The sequence below is a fragment of the Vulpes lagopus genome, chromosome 10, assembly GCF_018345385.1.
Source record: "Vulpes lagopus strain Blue_001 chromosome 10, ASM1834538v1, whole genome shotgun sequence".
In the NCBI taxonomy this organism is placed as follows: Eukaryota; Metazoa; Chordata; class Mammalia; order Carnivora; family Canidae; genus Vulpes; species Vulpes lagopus.
The window spans coordinates 45,727,660-45,745,694 of record NC_054833.1 but is presented as its reverse complement, the minus strand read 5'-3'; the positions used below and the strand labels follow the sequence as shown (position 1 = coordinate 45,745,694).

At 41.6% G+C, this 18,035-nt stretch overlaps 1 protein-coding gene across 5 annotated transcripts in view; it reads right to left on the bottom strand.

Moving 5' to 3' along the window:
• Positions 1-300: 300 nt before the first annotated feature.
• USP28 (ubiquitin specific peptidase 28) overlaps positions 301-18,035 on the bottom strand; it is a 63,744-nt gene continuing 46,009 nt past the window's right edge. For 2 of the 5 annotated variants that reach the window (XM_041771932.1, XM_041771933.1), the window contains exons 13-26: positions 16,371-16,550; positions 14,611-14,831; positions 13,390-13,460; positions 11,807-12,035; positions 9,399-9,593; positions 8,645-8,784; positions 8,300-8,485; positions 7,151-7,246; positions 6,267-6,445; positions 6,069-6,147; positions 5,001-5,080; positions 4,323-4,446; positions 2,638-2,833; positions 301-1,547 (exon numbers count right to left, since the gene is read on the bottom strand). In XM_041771932.1, the coding sequence (XP_041627866.1) occupies positions 1,372-1,547; positions 2,638-2,833; positions 4,323-4,446; positions 5,001-5,080; positions 6,069-6,147; positions 6,267-6,445; positions 7,151-7,246; positions 8,300-8,485; positions 8,645-8,784; positions 9,399-9,593; positions 11,807-12,035; positions 13,390-13,460; positions 14,611-14,831; positions 16,371-16,550 (2,152 nt within the window). In that variant the 3' untranslated portion in view covers positions 301-1,371. The remainder of the gene's footprint in view (positions 1,548-2,637; positions 2,834-4,322; positions 4,447-5,000; positions 5,081-6,068; positions 6,148-6,266; positions 6,446-7,150; positions 7,247-8,299; positions 8,486-8,644; positions 8,785-9,398; positions 9,594-11,806; positions 12,036-13,389; positions 13,461-14,610; positions 14,832-16,370; positions 16,551-18,035) is intronic. The other 3 variants (XM_041771934.1, XM_041771935.1, XM_041771936.1) reach the window with 2 other exon arrangements.

Sequence of the window (18,035 nt, the reverse complement as noted above, 5' to 3'; positions counted from 1 at the left end):
AATTTAGTCAAAATGGAACAAAGTCTGTTTTAAGTTAGAGAATACTTTTTCCCCCTTCTAAATTCGACAAATTATAAAGTAGATGGGCCTACGGGCGGATGCAATGGAAAGCGGCAGTCACCATTAGGTGCTGCTCAAGAATCGACTGTAGCCTGTGCTCCCCCCGCCCCCCCCCCAAGACTCTCAACCCTGTCACCTGTTTTGTTTTTTTTCTCGAAAACGACAAACTTGACAAATGCTTACTGAGTCTATTTCCAGAAAAATGTGTGTTTAAATGAAAGCCATTCCGCACGCCAAAGGTACAACAAATACTTTTATTGCACATTTATAAAATCTGCATAGTTGTATCAAGTGTTCTTCCTGCCTACTATGCTCTCATTCATGTTAAAATTTGGTAGAAACACGTATCCAATCTGGAACCTTTTAAAAATGGTCAACAGGGGATATTTCTCTCTCTACATATACATATATATATATAGATTTTTCTTTTCTTTTTACAAACCCATATCCCTTATCTTTTAGAAGCAAAAAAAGAGGAGGGGTATTCAAATGTTTTTTTCTTTTTTTGGGCCAGCAGCAGCCTTTGACATCTATTGTTGACAATTTTTGGATGCTACAAGATTTTACTGAAACAGTGAACAACTCTCACAATGCTATCGTGACTCAATCATGCTTCATGACGCCGTTCTGTCTACGGTCCTTAGTGCTTTCCTTTCTATACTCAGGACTGAGTGTGAGGTTTTCTGGTTTATTTAAAAATATAAAAATAAGGGAGAGAGAGAAGAGAGGAAAGGCAGCTTTCTTTTGATTTTGCAGCATCTTGCTGCCACATGCCCTTATATTTCTACCCACATGTAAAAGGGCAGCAGTTCATCAGCAACTCACTGTCATCTCCTGTCAAGAGACAGGCGAGGTTTAGATTTCTCATCTCTTGCAGTTAAGAACTTTTAAATGTCACCTGTATTTGATAAAATAACTAGTAGCTGTTCATCTGATTCAGGTTCTGATGGATCACCCTTCTATTCACTGTCAAAAATATTTATGCCTGAAGGATAATTTTAAAAGTGGCAAGAGGCTTACAAAAGCCCAGGCACTTTTGAAGGTACAAGAGTCATTTAAGGTCTTCTGACATAATTCAATACCTTAATACAATGGTTCTTGTCTTTTTTTAGTGAAATTGCTTTTATGATTCTGTACCTAAAAAGTGCAATTTTATTTTCAATCCTTCTTTACACACAGAGCATGGTTGGGTCTGGATCTGAATCTTACTTTCCCACCTAATCCCTTCCCCAGGGTAAACACTGTGACAACAGACTTCTGTGCAACAGGCAGGCAGCCGGAGACCAAACTGGACCTTGACCATGTGGGGGCTTATTTCACTGTCACAGCTGAAACCCCCTGAATTGACTCCATGACAGCTGCAAATCGGCTACAAAGGTCATAGGGAGAATTAGGTCGAATAGTTGGAGGCTCCTTCAAGACAATGATTTCTGCAGAAGGATCTAGTAGCCTCGGTAGAAACTCCCCTAAGCACAGTTGTAGATTTTCTGTGGAAGGAAAATGAATGGTTACATATACAACTAAACAGTTCTCTGAGTACAAACTAGTTAAGTCTGCAACTATAATGGGAAAACCTTCCATAGAGCCCACTCATTCTCCAACCTCAGAGGTCAGAGCATGGTGCTGGCCAGCTAACAACAAATGATGATTCCTTAAGTCCAAACCAGGAACAAAGAATACTTGGTCAAATAAACCAAAGCACTAGGTCACTGCTTTAAGCCATGTGATGTGTGACAGGATAACACTAAATATTCATTTCGTTGTCAGGCCTTCTAATGTATCATCCTTTTAAAACTTGAGAAAGTGGATTTGATACTCTATGCCATTGACACAATAGTGCTATTTCCTTTCAATGATTAAAACATACTAGCGTGTACACATGACCTTAAGTAAAGCTCTACCATACAGTCTAAAGAAAAACTGAAGACCTTAAAAGGAAATTTGTAACTACTAATTATAGAATTTTCCAGTAAATATTATAAACATGAATACTTTAACAAGTCAATAGAATAGAATAGAATCTTTACATCAGTGAGAAACTAACAAAGAAGCTTCATGTTAGAACATATACCAACTTTCTATGTCCATCAAAACTCACCCAAACTCTTTGGCACCCTCTCCAAAATGCTGTGGACAAGCAAGGCTATTCCACTTACCATTTTATTAATTCTGAGGGCATCGTAGCTATTAAGAGGTGTTCTGTCTTACAATTTCAAGTCATGGGAAAGTTTAGTTATGGCACCACCAGGCAATCAGGCTACATAAAGAGTCTGACAGATCAAAGAGTAATGTAAGTCTGACATTCCCAGAGAAGGGTAATTTTTCTGAACAGGGCTTGTGGCCAGGCTGTTTGCAGAGGTGCTTTAGTGGCCACAGAGGAGGTAAGGGAAGCTAACAGGGACAAAGGTCTAGGATCCTATCCCTTGTTTCACTAGAGCAGATTCACTTTTAACTCACTTATAGGCTTCAATAATCCTTTAAAAAGGTTTGATAACCAGGGCTGTAGAGTGAAAACACTGTCATTTCTAAAACTGTGAAGAGCCTCAGAAGTTATTGCAAGTGCCAACAGCAACATACCAGCAATATCTTGCCCAAGGTAAGAGCACCAATGGTTTCTCATGATCTCAATGGCATGTAGGTCATCCTTGGAGATGTCATTATTAATGATAAGGTGAATGCAGGGAATGATCAACTCATTCATCACGTTAATGCCCTCTGTTACAGAGTGGTCATCGTTTGTTTCAAAGAGAGAAGCTGCTTTGGCATTCAGCTCCTACGGGTAAAAGGCAGATTGGGGGGGAAAAACAGTCTGAAACAGATAAGAACCTATTTCAGAAGAGCCTAAACAAGTCGTTCCCAAAATTTACTGCATGTTGCCTGGGAATCTTTACAAACTACTGGTGCCCCACCCCCGAGCATGCAGATTTGATTGGTATGCAGGTGACTAGGGCACTAGGGTTTTATTTAAAAGCTCCCAAGGTGATTCTAATACAGCAAGGACTGTGATCCATTTACCTAAACTTGCAAGTCAAGGTCTTGCCTATCATTGTTCTACTAAACTGCTCATTCAATGGCTCTCAATCTCCACTGAGCATCAGAATCATCTGCAGAAGAAACGCTGATGCCTAGGCCTCTCTCCAGAGCCTCTGGTTTGACAGTCTGGGGAGGAGTCACCACAGGGTGAAAGCTCCCTAAGTGACCCTAACACACACTGGGGGTTGTGAGCCCGTGATGCAAAGAACCTCAATCACTATTACCACCGACCAAAGGAAGATGAGCAGGACCTTCAAAATGTAATCTGTACTTGGTGATTTAAAGTATAATAAAATTCAGACATCACAGCTACAAGTCCTCTTTTTCAGCTCCAAAACGCCCTGCCACATCCTCTAACTGAAGCAGAAATCAAGGTATAAATCAGAAAATGAAGCTCTTGAGATGAATATGTGTCATGACTTAATCTCTTCCATCTGGTGTTAACAAGGCAGCAACAGCAATGTTGGCTGGACTCTTCTCAGGAAGAGCAATCGTGAGGGATGTCAGGGAGGACAAATCCAGGCTCCCAATGTGGGGAGAAGCTTGCCTTTTGTGGTTCTCTGAAGGACAAGTACCTGTCCAAACCCTTGGAGAGGCAGAGGGCATACAGGTCTGCCATTGTCCAAGAGGCCAAATGCCAAAGAGGCCAGGCTAGACATTCAGTGCTGTAGGACTGTGAGATTAACAGAACAGCAGGACCAAGTCTTATGGTTTATACCTTTTTTTAAAAAAAACTGGAGTCTCTTAGGGGTTGCTAAAATTCCCATCTACTAGCTTAGCAGGTAGCATTGCACAGAACGTAGAAAAAACACTGCATTCCTTCAACATGTATCTGTTGCATGCTTACGATATGCCAGGCACAGAGAAAACAGCAAAATAAGAAAAGGGTCTGTGCTTGAATTCACAATCCAGTAGAGAAGCAATGTAATGATAAACACCATAATGCAGTTGTACATAGAGGGCACAAAGAAAGGGGTAACTGATTCTTGTCCTAAGAAGGGGCTGAAGAAGAAGAATATTCATTTAAGTATTCATTTAAGGATATTCATTAAGAGATTATTTTAAGTAACTTAAAAGAATCTGTTTCAATTTACAGCTGCTCTCAAGAGTCTAGAGAAATCTAAAACCTATCGAAGATTAGTTTTTAAGTTGTAATTCTTTGTGGCTTCAAGGAACAGAGATGAGGACAAAATAATAAAGATCGTTAAGGCTTAATGAGCAGTACATACCAGAAGGCATTTTCTTCGGTACAGAGCGATGACCGATTCCTTCACCCCACGGCGGGGCCCCTTCGTCAGCAGAGCAGCATTGCTCTGGTAGGCATAGACCAGGTAGGACAGTGCCTCTTGGTACCTTAAAGAATGATAGATCATCAATAGCTGAGTGCTCCTTTCTCCAAAACCCAGGGCTTCGACCCCTCTGTCCCTCAGTGCAAACATTTACATGGCTGCAGTTACAGCCAAGTCCTCAGGACAGAAGCAGTGCGGTGCCCTGGGAAAAGCCAGAGGCCCAGAGACTGCAGTCACTCTCAGCTCTTCTGCAAACTGGTCAAGAAACCCAAAGTGAACCATGAAACTTCCCTGGGCTTCCTGGATTCTAAACCAAAGGAGGGGACTGTGTGATTACTAAGGTCCATTCCAACTCTAAAATTCATTTTCTGAATTCATCTTCATTTATCACAAAGAAAATCTGGCCATTACGTATCCTCACCAACATATCTACCGCTGCCTGAAGGATGGCCTAGCATGTGTGTTCAGTGAAACAGTGGGCAAGGCAGGGGCACCCTGGTGCGTGGGACAGGGGAGGGGATGCACGGCCACAGTTCTTGGTATTCCCAGGTGGGCATCTGTGTGGGTAGTTAAGAGGGCCGTGACCAATAATCCAAAAGACATAAAAGGCCCACATACTTTCCTTTCTGGTAGAGCTCCAGGCCTGTTAGGAGATACACAGACACTTTCCGAAACAAACTATAATCTTCATGCCACTTCTGAAAAGGAATGAATGCCATTAGTGATTACGGTCACCATAAACATCACTACCCTTCCCACCATGGTAAGTCTGACACTGCGTACAAGTGCTTATCCAGCACATATGGCCAGGCACAAAAATCACAAACACAAGAGCTTCTGATCATGACACAGTCACCATTTACAATGAAGTCCACTGTTGACCTTAATTTTCAGTGACCTGTTACTTCTTCTGAAGGACAGAAATATTTATTTCATGTGAGCTTTAGAATGTATTATCTTAATTTCCAACACCCCCATCAAGGTCCTGCAGCTCTGGTTTAAACAAATGCCTGTCGGGCAGCCCCGGTGGCGCAGCGGTTTGGCGCTGCCTGCAGCCTGGGGTGTGATCCTGGTGACCCGGGATCGAGTCCCACATCGGGCTCCCTGCATGGAGCCTGCTTCTCCCTCTGCCTGTGTCTCTGCCTCTCTCTCTCTGTCTATGAATAAATAAACAAAATCTTAAAAAAAAAAAAAAAACACAGATGCCTGTTGAGTTGTGACAAAATTGTGCGCCTTTAGGAACCACCGAAGGACAAGGCCGTTCCAATTACACAGAATGACACTCAGCTCAGCAGGTGTCAGAGGCACACTGGGTGTCACAAAGCACTGTTTCACTTCTAACACAATGCTTTTGGGGAAATTTGTATTTATATATGCATTTTAATGAACAGAAATTTCATTTAAAATATAGAAATATAAAAAGCCACACAATGATTTTAAAACAAACCAAAACCAGGAATCAAGACTAAAGTAGGTATTAAAAGGAAACAAAATGTTAATTTATTCTAACAGAAAAATGGACAAAGAAACAGGTTATTCTGAGGGTCAGAAAAGATCATTTATCTATTCTCACCCACTTGTGATTTTTGCGGGGTTGGGTGGGGGCAAGTCAGTTTGTGATAACACAAAATTGTTAGCTTGGCCTTAAGAAGTAATATTTTGTTTTATAGACTTAAAAGATTTCACCTTGTACTCTTCCATATTCATGTCATCTGGACCAATCTCCTTCAGTTTAGCTTGAGCCACCTTCATGATGCTGATCGATCTGTGTGGGACAAGGGTCAAAAAACTGTGAGGTGCAGGGCACAGCTTTCCCAAAGTCAGAGGAGGTCACGGGGCCCAACCCAGAAGCATTGGGCAATGCACCTGAGCGCTGCATCTCACCTTTCATCATAGCTAAGATTTTTATCTGCAAACTGTTCCAAGAGGGTCCGTTCTACAACTCTCTTGGGTGCCTCATTTTGGAAAAAGTAGACCAGCACATGCTGGAGCCGAGGGTCGCTGTGAGAAGTGGGCGTCTCTTTGGCAAGCTGGTAGAGTCTGGAGTATTCTTCATGGAATGCCTATTAGGGACAAAACTGGTAGTCAGAACAGGGTGCGCTGTGGGGTTCTGCTCACAGAACCTGATGCCTATGGGCTAGAGAGATTCTCGTAACTCCAAGGAGACTTTTGAGAAATTCATATTGGGGAATTACAGAGGCAACCACGGAATCTGTAAGTTGTTTGCATTTCATAAGGGCGAGAACTCCTGTGGCACCAAAGATGTACTGCATTCATCAGAAATTCATTTTTCTCATAAGGTTTTAAGAAAATCAAGTATTTAGTACTAACTAGCTCAGGCTAACCTTGGGTTCCAAGGACCTGAACTTTTAAAAATGCACATAAATGCAATTTAGTCAAGTACCTTAAATTTTATTCAGGTACCTTAAAAAAATGGCCTTTCTTGTTTTATGGCTCCCAAACCATAAAAGCAATGCCTCACTCCCAGCTTTATTAACAGATATCTATCTCCTAAGGACAACAGCAAGCCCCCCAGGCCAGGCCTAACATAGTTGGGTATAGCTCACGAATGCTATGCTAGCACTGAGGGGAGGCACTGTCGGTATCATGGGAGGAGCTGTCCTGTCCATTAGTGTGACTGGAAATGGAGTTTTAGGTGTTACTTGAAGGAAAAACATTCTTCATCCCATTTTTTACCACTTAATAGAATTATGGTCTTGTTACTATGATACCGGTGGTATAAAGATTAGATTTTTAAAAAGAGATACCTTAATAAGCCCTGCTTCAGACCCATCTCGGTCAAAGGTCTGACGGGCTTTAGCTATGGCCAGGATGACCCCTTGCATGGCGGGGCTCAGCATCACCTACCACAAGAGGGCACAAAACACAGAGAGAAAAAGAAGAGAAGAGAAGTTCAAAAGAAGACTGAATGGAAGAAAGGCAAGTAGGCTGCTGAAGGGAAGAGTGGCAGTGTGCCCACGGGCAGCAACTGCTAGCGGTCCAGATTTGTGCACCTGCCCCCATGCACACCCACGGCCCCGTCCCTGTACCCTGTGGTGAAAGCTGGCCCAGGAAGAGCTGTTCCTATATACTCTAATTTAGCAGATAAATAAAGAGGGACATCTGAGAGCATCTACAGACAGCACTGCGAAAAAATAAAGCTAAATGATAGCTCTCCCAGGGGAAGTGTCCACAGTGAGAATTCCAGTGGAGTTCTGTAATTTGGCTGTGTATCCCAGTACACAAATATTTTATTAGAGTTCTACTAAAATAATCAGTACGCTTAAAACAGTCTGGAAATTAGGTGATATACAAACATGACTTTATAAAACCAAAACTTTTCAATGATTTGGGAAAAAAAAATATCCCACAGGAATAAAAAGAACCCCAAGGGCTAGGATTCATAACTGTTACATGCAGTGCCAACTGAAAGGGACCAACCGCAAGGAGCTTGGGATCCCACAGCTTCTTCCAAAAGCTTTGGAATCAAAAACAACTTCAATTCACATTTGTTTTGCTCACTAGACAACTGAAAATTTTATATTTGGAGGGAAAACAATAAACTAATATTTCCAAAGACAAAGGCTCCTAATTTAAAAGGCTTTTTTTTTTGCTCAAAATACCAAAAAAGTAACTGAGTGCTACTCTTCCGAGACATCTAGACTCTGAGGTGCCTCCATCAGTATATGCCTGGGGAGATATATACCAGGCGCAGCATTCAGTGGGAATGAGGCTATCTTTTACAAAACAGCATATAAGGTCAAAACCAGATGGGCCCTCTTTTCATTACATGTTTCAATTATAACTATTTGTTCCAATATTAACTATTGCCAAACATCTTAGACAAGTATATCAGTCACAGGGGAAGGAACAGAAGACTGGAGACAGACAGCTGAATCCTGCACTCATCTGTGTACCTCCTCATCATATCCATCTGCATCAGATCTAACCAGAATCCTTCCCACACTGGGAATCTCGACTTCAGAGGCCTCAGAATTAGGCTGGGCGGCAGACTCTGCGTCCTTCGCCTTTGGGGGCTGCTCTGACTGCTCTGCAAGGTTTGTTTCCGGGGGCGGGGGCTTCTCGGGTTCAGCTTCCTGAAGCTGTGGCAGCAGGATGGAGAAAAAGAGTAAGGACAAAACAGGAGAAAGAGAGAGGGACTGGTTAAATGCAGCAGAGACACAGTAATAGAAATGTGAGAAAGTGGCGGTCATGGTTGCGAGCCCCCCCCTCCTAAGTGTGGGCTTCTGCATCACTGTCACCTCGCTCAGCGCCGCTTCCACGCCGCTCCTCTCGTAGGCACGCGCGGTATTGGCAATGGCCTGCGCCGTCTGCTCCTTCACGATCACTGCGTGCTCAGATGCCAAGCAGCGGACCCCGTGAGAAGATGCTGCTGAAGGCTCTGGTAATGAATGGTACAAAGGGATTAGCATCTGATGGTGAGTGACGTCTAAAACACTCTGTAAAAGGGCAAGCAAGACAGACACAGAGGTTCATCTACAACCCTTTTAGCAAACATTTAAAGTAGAATCTGCAAATCTCCCCTAGAACCTAGTGACTCAAAGAAATGTCTACCTCAGAAAGAACCCACTGATGGTTTCGGAAAATTGAATGTGCTCCCAACTTTGTCATATTGCTTTACGTTAATGAAGGCTTCCGACAAATGGCCTTCCGTTAGGAAGACTGCCTCTGGGGAACAGGTTTCATAGAGTCTGCTTAGTAATCCTACCATAGCTTCTCTGGCAACCTGGGAAACCATGAAAACTGAACAGATGAGAAGTACAGGGAGCTGGTCTTTCTGCTCTTACTTCTGCTCATTGCAAAGGACACCCTCAAGCCACAAGCTATTCTGTCAAGTTGTGCAACACCAGCAACGCTTCGTGCAACATCAGCTACACTTGGACTATACACAGTGCAGACCGTGGAAGCCCTCAGTCAGCGGAAGCGCCAGAGCTGGCTGACGGGGGGCATGGTGAACACCGCCAGATCATGGAAACAAGGGCCCTCCCCAGTTACCTGGGGACGGAGAGAAATCCTGTGATGCTGAGCTGGTGGAGGAGTCCATTTGTGGGATTTTGCAAGACTGCTCTTCTTCCCACTCCTCGACTTCCTGCTCAAACCTCCAGTTATCTTCCTGAATGTAATGCTTCAGCTCAACAGACAGGGCATCCACTTCTCCTAACATCTGATCTGGTTCACTTGGGGCTGTCTCTGAGACGAGAATGAAAACAGAGTTAAAATGCAGCGCCATCCAGCCGAAGGTCACAAGGAATTAGAAGGTCCTTTCTAGAAAGAAAACAAAAGAAGACACTTTGTCCTTTTTCTTACTCCACACAAAAAATACATACATACATAATCCAGCAGAAGTAATGACAGTATAAAGCCAACTGTCATAGCACACTAGTAACAGGGCCTGGCAGATTAGTAGGTAGACATGCAGGGGTATCTGTTGAATGAATGAATGAATGAATGGATGAGTGATAGAAAGCAGGGATTTGGAATAGAGGCCAAATCACTGGCAAAATAGCAAGAACAGACCCAACATTTAGAAATCCAGAACATTAGATCCAGTGGAAATTTCAAGTTGAACAGTTTTATCAGTGTAACCACAACTATTACGGATAAAAATACCCTTCTCAAGATGGTTAGAGATGAATTCCAAGACATCTATACTGCTTCAGGTCCACATAAGTGGGTGCTATCAGAAAGCAATGTGATACAACGGTTAGATGGTAAATAATACCTGGGGGATAATTTAAGGTTTGGAAGAAAAATGGCAAGGATATCAAGAACATATGAAATCTCATTTTTTTTTTTAAGATTTTACTTTTGTTAGCTCTACATGGGGCTCGAACTCATGACCTGGAGATCAAGAGTCGCACATTCTTCCGACTGAGCCAGCCAGGAACCTCGAAATTTCATTTCTAATCCTGTGACCAAATCAAAAACAAGAAGCTTACAGTAGAACAACACATCCACTCCCGGGTTGCCTTTAATTCGTCTTTTCATTAAGTAAATGACAGTTTCCATTTATCAGTTTCTATAGTATAAAAATGAACCATATATGTAATAACAAGGCTCCTATACACTACCAACAATAGTCCAGTCATTTGTACAACTCCCACAAGCAGCTGTCCCTGCTCTGGTGCTACAGAGATGCAATTATGAAGAGCAGTTACTGCTAAGTGATCATTCTTTCTCTCCCCTGTCCCTGGCCACACCAGCAGATCAGAAAGACAGTGCACCGCCTGAACAAAATGCCTTCTGTTTTCTTACTTACTCAACCCAGTACAGTCTGAATATGAAACGGAAAAGTCTTCCATGATCTTAGATGCAAAATGCTGCTCAGAAGACTTCTCCCAGAAAATGTAAAAGGAAGAGAGAATAATGTAAATGGAAGAAAGCACAGAATTTATTTTAAGATTTTACTTGTTTATTTGAAAGAGAAAGAGAGATAGCTAGAGAGAGCATAAGGGGAGGGGCAAGAGGGAGAAGCAGACTCCCCACTGAGCAGGAAACCAGACTCAGGGTTGGATCCCAGGACCCTGGGATCACGACCTGAGCCAAAGGCAGACATTTAACCAACTGAGCTCCCTAGGCACCCCTCACACCACAGAATTTAGTCAGAACTGGATCTGAATCTTGGGCCTGCCATTTGTTCACTGGCCGTGAGTCTGGAGGAGCAGAGTACCTCAGCTGGAACACATTGGCACTGGCAAGAAGAATTCCTAGCCTGTCTTTTAGAGCTTTCAGTTATGAGAGAAATAAAGTTTGAAAGCACATAGTAAGTAGTAAAGTTCCAATATAAATGATAATGATTGCTCTCACAATTATAGTATCATGAGAAGTATGAAATTGTTCAGGCAAAGCCACTAAAATTTAGCTATTCTCAAAGGGTCCAAAAACATGTGCACAAGGATGTCCCTGAAAAATTAAAAAACAAAAACGAACTAGAGACAATATAATGGTCTGTCAATGGAGGCTGGCTTAAAAAATTATATATGGAATTATGGATGGAATTATGATGCAGTTGTTAAAAAGAGTGAGTTGGTTCTATTTATAAAAATACAGAGGTTAAAAAAATATAGAGATTACCTAATACATATGAGTGATGAAAAAGATGCTCGAACGAAAATGTCCCATTTGGGGGAAAATCGGGTGGGGATATATATTGATAAAATCTCACTTCCTGAATACTCCATAAGAAACCTAAGAACAAATACATGCCAGGCTCCAGGATAGAAACAGGAAAGCAAACTTATTTTTTCTTAATTCTCTTTTATACTGTTATTTGTAAAATACATTATTATTTTATAATAAATTGTAGTTAAAAAACATTTTTTTTTTTTTAAACCACAAGACTGTTCCCTTCTGTGAGCAGTAGAGATTTTCCCCATCTCTGGCTTCCACTACACTATGTTTACCTGCGTTGAAGTGTGGTAGCTTGTCGTTAATGTACATCAGACAGTAAGCACTAACATTTCTCAGGCCCCCATAAGAATCTCTTTCAAGTTCTTCCCAGGAAGATTCAGTAACAGAGATGTCATTGTACTTGAGCCAGACTTGTCGGGGCTGATTATAAATATAGGCCCAGTAATGTCCAGCATTTGCTTGCCCTTCATGGACGAGAACAGCATGTAAGCGGTAAGGCACCTGCCAAGGAGAAGATACTTTCCTGAGTCAGATTAAGCAAAGTAAATAAGAAATTTTAGGTAATTAAAATTCAAACTTATGGCCAGCTAGCAGACATAAGAAAATTGACTATTTTATACACATGTTTGAGATAGGGTTAATGGTAAGTACCTTGACGATACAGTATGAACAAAAATACAGTCTTGGAATCTACCAATTGTGTTTCCATTCCTGAATCTTTAAAACCACACGTCTGAACGAGACGACCTCTTTGGTGACTCTTTAAAGTCTTCAATTGCAGATCTCAAGTCAAAGATAACACAGATCTATGCATCCCTCTAATCCCAAATTCAGTTTATTTAAAAATAGAAATCACCTTCACCACTCATGTTGAGAAACATGCACTGCATTTAGGACCTACAGCACGTTTAGCGGCTCTCTTGTTCTACACTGATTTTATTTGGTACCGAATTTCACGTTAGCACGTTTCATCATGAATCAGTCATATGATCCCTACATTTCACCTGCCGAGTGACTCATCCATCTATCTGGGGTGAGGACCCTTTCAATTCCATACTTGTTTGTTTGTGTTTGAAAAGCATTTGTTTTGAGATGGAGAAAAACAGCAATGCTATAGGTACTGATGAAAAAAAAGAAAAATCAGCCAGAGAATCATTCAGTCAGTACCTTCACAGGTTTTCCTGGTGGGGAAATTTTTGAAACACAGAAGGGTCAGTGAAGAAAACCCAAGATTTACACAGCGCATTCCTGCTGTGCCTCCATGAGACCTGGCAGCTGACAGGGTTCTCCTCCTCCAGCCACGCACAAAGAAGCTACACTGAGCACTCGGGCCCTGACTGCAGCATCTTATCCTCTTTGTGCTCACGATGTTATCCCAAACAAAAATTTATGTGGACAATAAAAATTTCTGCCCTGACCACATTCCCTTCTGGGATTTTCAGGGAAACAAAGCTTGAAAGCACGCTGCTAAGCCAAGCATCACCAAGGATGATGATACTTTGGGAAAAGGGTGTGGAACCAATCCCTGCCTGGGGTTTTCCCCACCACACGATTTCAATTATCACTTTATGAGAAATTTCTTAACACTTGACAGCAAACCTTTCTACTATATGAAAAAAATAACATGTGGCAGAATCAAAACAAATCTGTTTTAAATGTTACTGTTAGTAGAAGATACAGTCCTTGTTTTGGCCTGAAAAGAAATAGAAAAATACCTATTTCTGTCCTAAGTTTATTCTTCTAACTCAGGGAGGTTCCCAGTCAGTCTAAAAGAAAACTATCAAATTTTCTTTTGGATCTACCATCAGTACAGGGGGACATGCCTTAACTACTTTCCCATCAATTTTCATTCTACCTGACGAAGGAGAGGGTCACAATACATCTGCTCAATAGTCTGGGTGGTGCTCGCAATACAATTCTTTAAATCTGTTAAAGAAACAAAAAACAAGAAACATAGTTAAAATGATGTCATTCTATGCCACACAGGGTGCTTCAGCTAAGCAAAGAGCACGGATTCTCTGTGCCTGGGTTCTGACAATTTCAGCTCTACTCTATGAATCACGAAGGAGTACAGGCTTTCAAGGCACCTAGTGCTTTTAGCTTAACATAATTCCATCAAAGGTTAAAAAAATTATCTCTTCTACTTGGCACCAGAATTTCTCCCAAAAGAAACCACCTCTATTTAGAAAAAGACTTTAATGGGTCACTCTGGGTATAAAATACATGTCCCTAAGATAGGACGAGAGAGGAGAAGGCAAGGCAAAAGGCAAGGCAAAATATATGTGGTAAGAACTTGGGAGGAATCTGGGTTTGATGATTTAATTTGATCTGACTGATGTGATTATGTGATTTGATTGATCTGATTATTTTAATTTATTTATTTAGCTCCCTAGATAAAAGGAGAAAGGAACAGGAGGGAAGTCTGAGCAACATGACGAGGCCAAAGGATTTTTAAAAACAGAACACTGAATAATTCCATTTTACATTGTATACATTGCTCAAACATTCTCTGCCTCATTCGCTTTCAGTAAAAACATGCTTCATATACACAAGACTCATAAAAAAGGGAAATCTAGGAGCGCTACATTCTTTTTTTTTTTTTTTTAAGATTTATTTATTCATGAGAGGCACACGGAGAAAGGCAGAGACACAGGCAGAAGGAGAAGCAGGCTCCATGCAGGGAGCCCAATGCAGGACTCGATCCCAGGACCCCAGGATCACGACCTGAGCAGAAGGTAGATGCTCAACCACTGAGCCACTCAGGCACCCCTAGGAGTGCTAAATTCTAAGTCTGGGTCAAGTAAAGCCTGGGTTCACATAAACCATAGGAACAGAAATCAGCATATGCAGAAAAATCCTGACAGTGATCACAAATATCGAAGAGTCCCAGGAGTTCCCAGAAATCTGGGGGAGGGTTTCTAGGAGGGATCTTTCCGCAGTTGTATGCTGGAAGGAACTGAAAGTACAAAAGCAGTCCCAATCACCGTGTGCCTGAATTGTGCCTTTCCATCATTTATGCCTAACTTCCAGCAGAAAGGGAAAGGTTAGTTGTCCAACAAGTTTTTAGAGAGCCAACCTTGTATATCTTGTTCAATCTCACTCCTCCACCTCTGAAGACAGGTTTTAACAAAGTTTATCTCCTCATCCGTGACAGTTCGAGGAGCTGGCTGTGCAGGCATTTCCATGGAAGACCGGGAAGATGTAAGTGGCTTATTTATTGCAATAGACTCGGGTAGAGAATCTTCAGGAGAAGAAAAGGTACCTTCAACATCCTGAGAAGAGCTTTCCTTACTTGTACTGAAAAAAGAGAAAAATTGTATTTGCATGATAATTTCCAAAATATGCCTTGGCCTCAATTAGTGTGCTTTGTAAAACTAACTGCTACATGGAAAAGTACTGCTATAATTTAATGAATATTTGCTCTATAAAGGCACTGAACCAAACCATTTCTTTATATGCATCACCTCATTTAATACAACTTGCTTATGAGGCAGATATTGTTGCCATCCCTAGTTCACCAATGACAAACCCAAGGTTTAGAGAAGTTAAGCAACTTACTTAAGCTCACTCAACTAGTAAATTATGGGATTTAAACCCAGATCTGAGTCTATGGTTCATGCTCTCTAACCACTTCTTCTAAGAAGGAACATGAAGGAAGAATACAAAGAAGACTGGACTGGAAGAATCAAGGAATCACAACAGAGTTTCCACGATGCAGATAACTGAATAAAACACACAGAAGCAATAAATATGAAGTATGGGCTTTTTTCACCATGGGTTCTAGTGATGGTATTAACCAGGACACACACATCATATCTGATCTGGGCTCATGTGACTTGGTCTCTTGGTTCTTACACAAGTAAGCCTCTCTTGGCTGTTCTCTTCAATTTCTAGCCAGTTCTTTAACTGTTTTAATTGTCTACTCATGAGTAAGTCTTTCCCTGAGGTTGACTTGGTTGAGCATCCTTCTCAGCAGATGTGAGAATGAGAGGTTTTGGAAGATCAGGGATTGAGAGGCAGCGAGCGTACTGCTGGTTCAAAACAAGGTGACCTTGGTGGGGCATGGACACCATTGCAGGCAGTTCAAGAAGCCTCTGAAATAATCCTAACTATCCTGTGGGCAAGACAAGTGAGCACCCTGGTGGGAATCAGAAACATTCCCAACTAAACAGGAACAAACCCTTCCCTTTAAGACAAGTAACTCATGGCTTTTGCCCTCTTCATGGGGTGAGTGCTTATCAGGTGGAAAGATGGTACACAGTTCAAATAAAACAAAAAGGCCTAATGTGTACTATCTTTTTAAAATTTTATTTTATTTATTCATGAGAGACACAGAAAGAGGCAGAGACACAGGCAGAGAAGCAGGCTCCACATAGGGAGCCTGACGCAGGACTCAATCTCGGGTCTCCAGGATCAGGCCCTGGGCCGAAGGCAGCGCCAAACCGCTGAGCCACCCGGGCTGCCCACTATCTTTTTTTAAAAAAAGATTTTATTTTTAAGTAATCTCCATACCTTTTTTTGTTGTTGTTAAAAATTTTATTCATTCATTCATGAGAACACAGAGAGGCAGAGACACAAGCAGAGGGAGAAGCAGGCTCCCTGCAGAGAGCCTGATGTGGCACTCGATCACTTGATCCCTGAACCCTGGGATCATGATCTGAGCCAAAGGCAGATGCTCAACTGCTGAGCCACCCAGGCGTCCCGTAATCTCCATACCTAACATGGGGCTTGAATTTACAACCCTGAGATCAAGAGTCACATGCTCCACCAAATGAGCCAGCCAGGTGCCCCTCCACCCCCCAAATGTGTACTATTTTAAACACTTGTTTTCATTACCTTTCCTTGGATGCCAGGTCAGAAACTGGGCAGTGCACGGAAGAAAGTGGTAACGTCATGTGTGCATCACTTTGACACGTGGGGCTTTCTGAGGCAGGTTTTGTGCTAGCAAATTCAATAACGTATTTCAGCATGTCTGGGAGTGGAAACCGAGCTGGGCCTGAGCCGTACTTCACATACCTAAGAGGCAAAGACAATGGTGCTCTATTGGCCAAGTGCATCTAGTACTTTGTGGCTTGCTGACAAAAGATCTCTTACTGTGTAGAAAAGACTTATTCCTAAAGGCTGTGCAGTATTTGATGCATCAGTCTGCAAAGTGAGAATTCTCTAAGTACAAATGTTAAAACTGGTAATGATCTACATGTTTACATCTGGGAGAAAACATTTCAAACGGGCTCCTGCTTGAAGCCGTGTCTGCTACGCTTTCTCTTGATGTTGCATCACATCCAGGCTCTGGGCATAATAAAAGTAAATTCTTTGTCTTAAAGGAAAACAGATATATTAGCAGTACTCATATCTGAAAATAATGTTGGTGAACTGGTACCCAAGGCTTTATAACCAAGGCTCCCCTTAAGGCTCCTACTTGGAAATTAGAAATTAGGAACAATGAAAGAAAGCTGGAAATGTAAAGGTGTTAATAAAGATCAGAGTTTAAGAAAACTGGCAAATCTTTCTTCTGCAGGGTCCTCGGTACCCTCTTATTCATGCATTCAACAGCATAGGCCAACCATAAATTATTGACTATTTCTTTGGGATTAAATAAATAATAAATAAATATTTTTAACATGTAACCAAAATAATTAACAAATTATTTTAATGCTATCCAATATTCTGGCATTACCAGGATGAGTGAGACTCAAACAAAATATGTACTTTGATGAACTCTGTAATGACAGCAATTAAATAGTACTGGGTGACTGGCTGGTAGAGGTAAACCCTATCATTATAGGGTTCCATTAGAGAGGGAGAGGGAGAGGGAGGCACTGCATATTTTTCTTCCCCATTTAAGTGAAAGAAACAGGTATAGGACTGGGAAGAAAGAAAGTTGTGTCCATATCAAAAAGGACATTATGAAATGAAAATACCAGTGGGAAATAAAAGAATATTATTCAAAGTCAACCACATGGTTAGAGGGTAGGGAGCAAAGAAGACATTTCATCCTCACTAATTTGAAGGGGAAGTAAAAGTAAGCAGCTGCCTGCTGTGGAGCGTTGCGGCTTTTACTGAAAAGGACATCAAATATGTAACTAAGAAAACTGTACTACTCCTTAGATGTATTTTCTTGTCTTTATTTCAGCTACTACCAGCTTATTGAACTCTACTTGCCCTTCAAGATCTAGTTTCTCCATCTCCCAGCTCTGAACTTCTAAAGATAGGACCTGAACCTTGTGTATCTATACCTCAGGAATGGTTAATAGGTCTTCAGAAACACAGTGATGGGGAAAGCAATTACTTTTCACATGACTGGCTTGGACCAAAGGAAAACATTTTCTTACTAGAAATGCAGCACAGATGTCATAGGTGATAGGATTTTAAGCCATCATTTTACACTGTAACTCTTCCCAGGTTTGCTGTATTTTAATATGATACTTATATAAAACTTCAGGAAAAATATTTCTCTAAGAAACTAATCTTCAATTTTCTGACATAATCATTGTTCTGTTC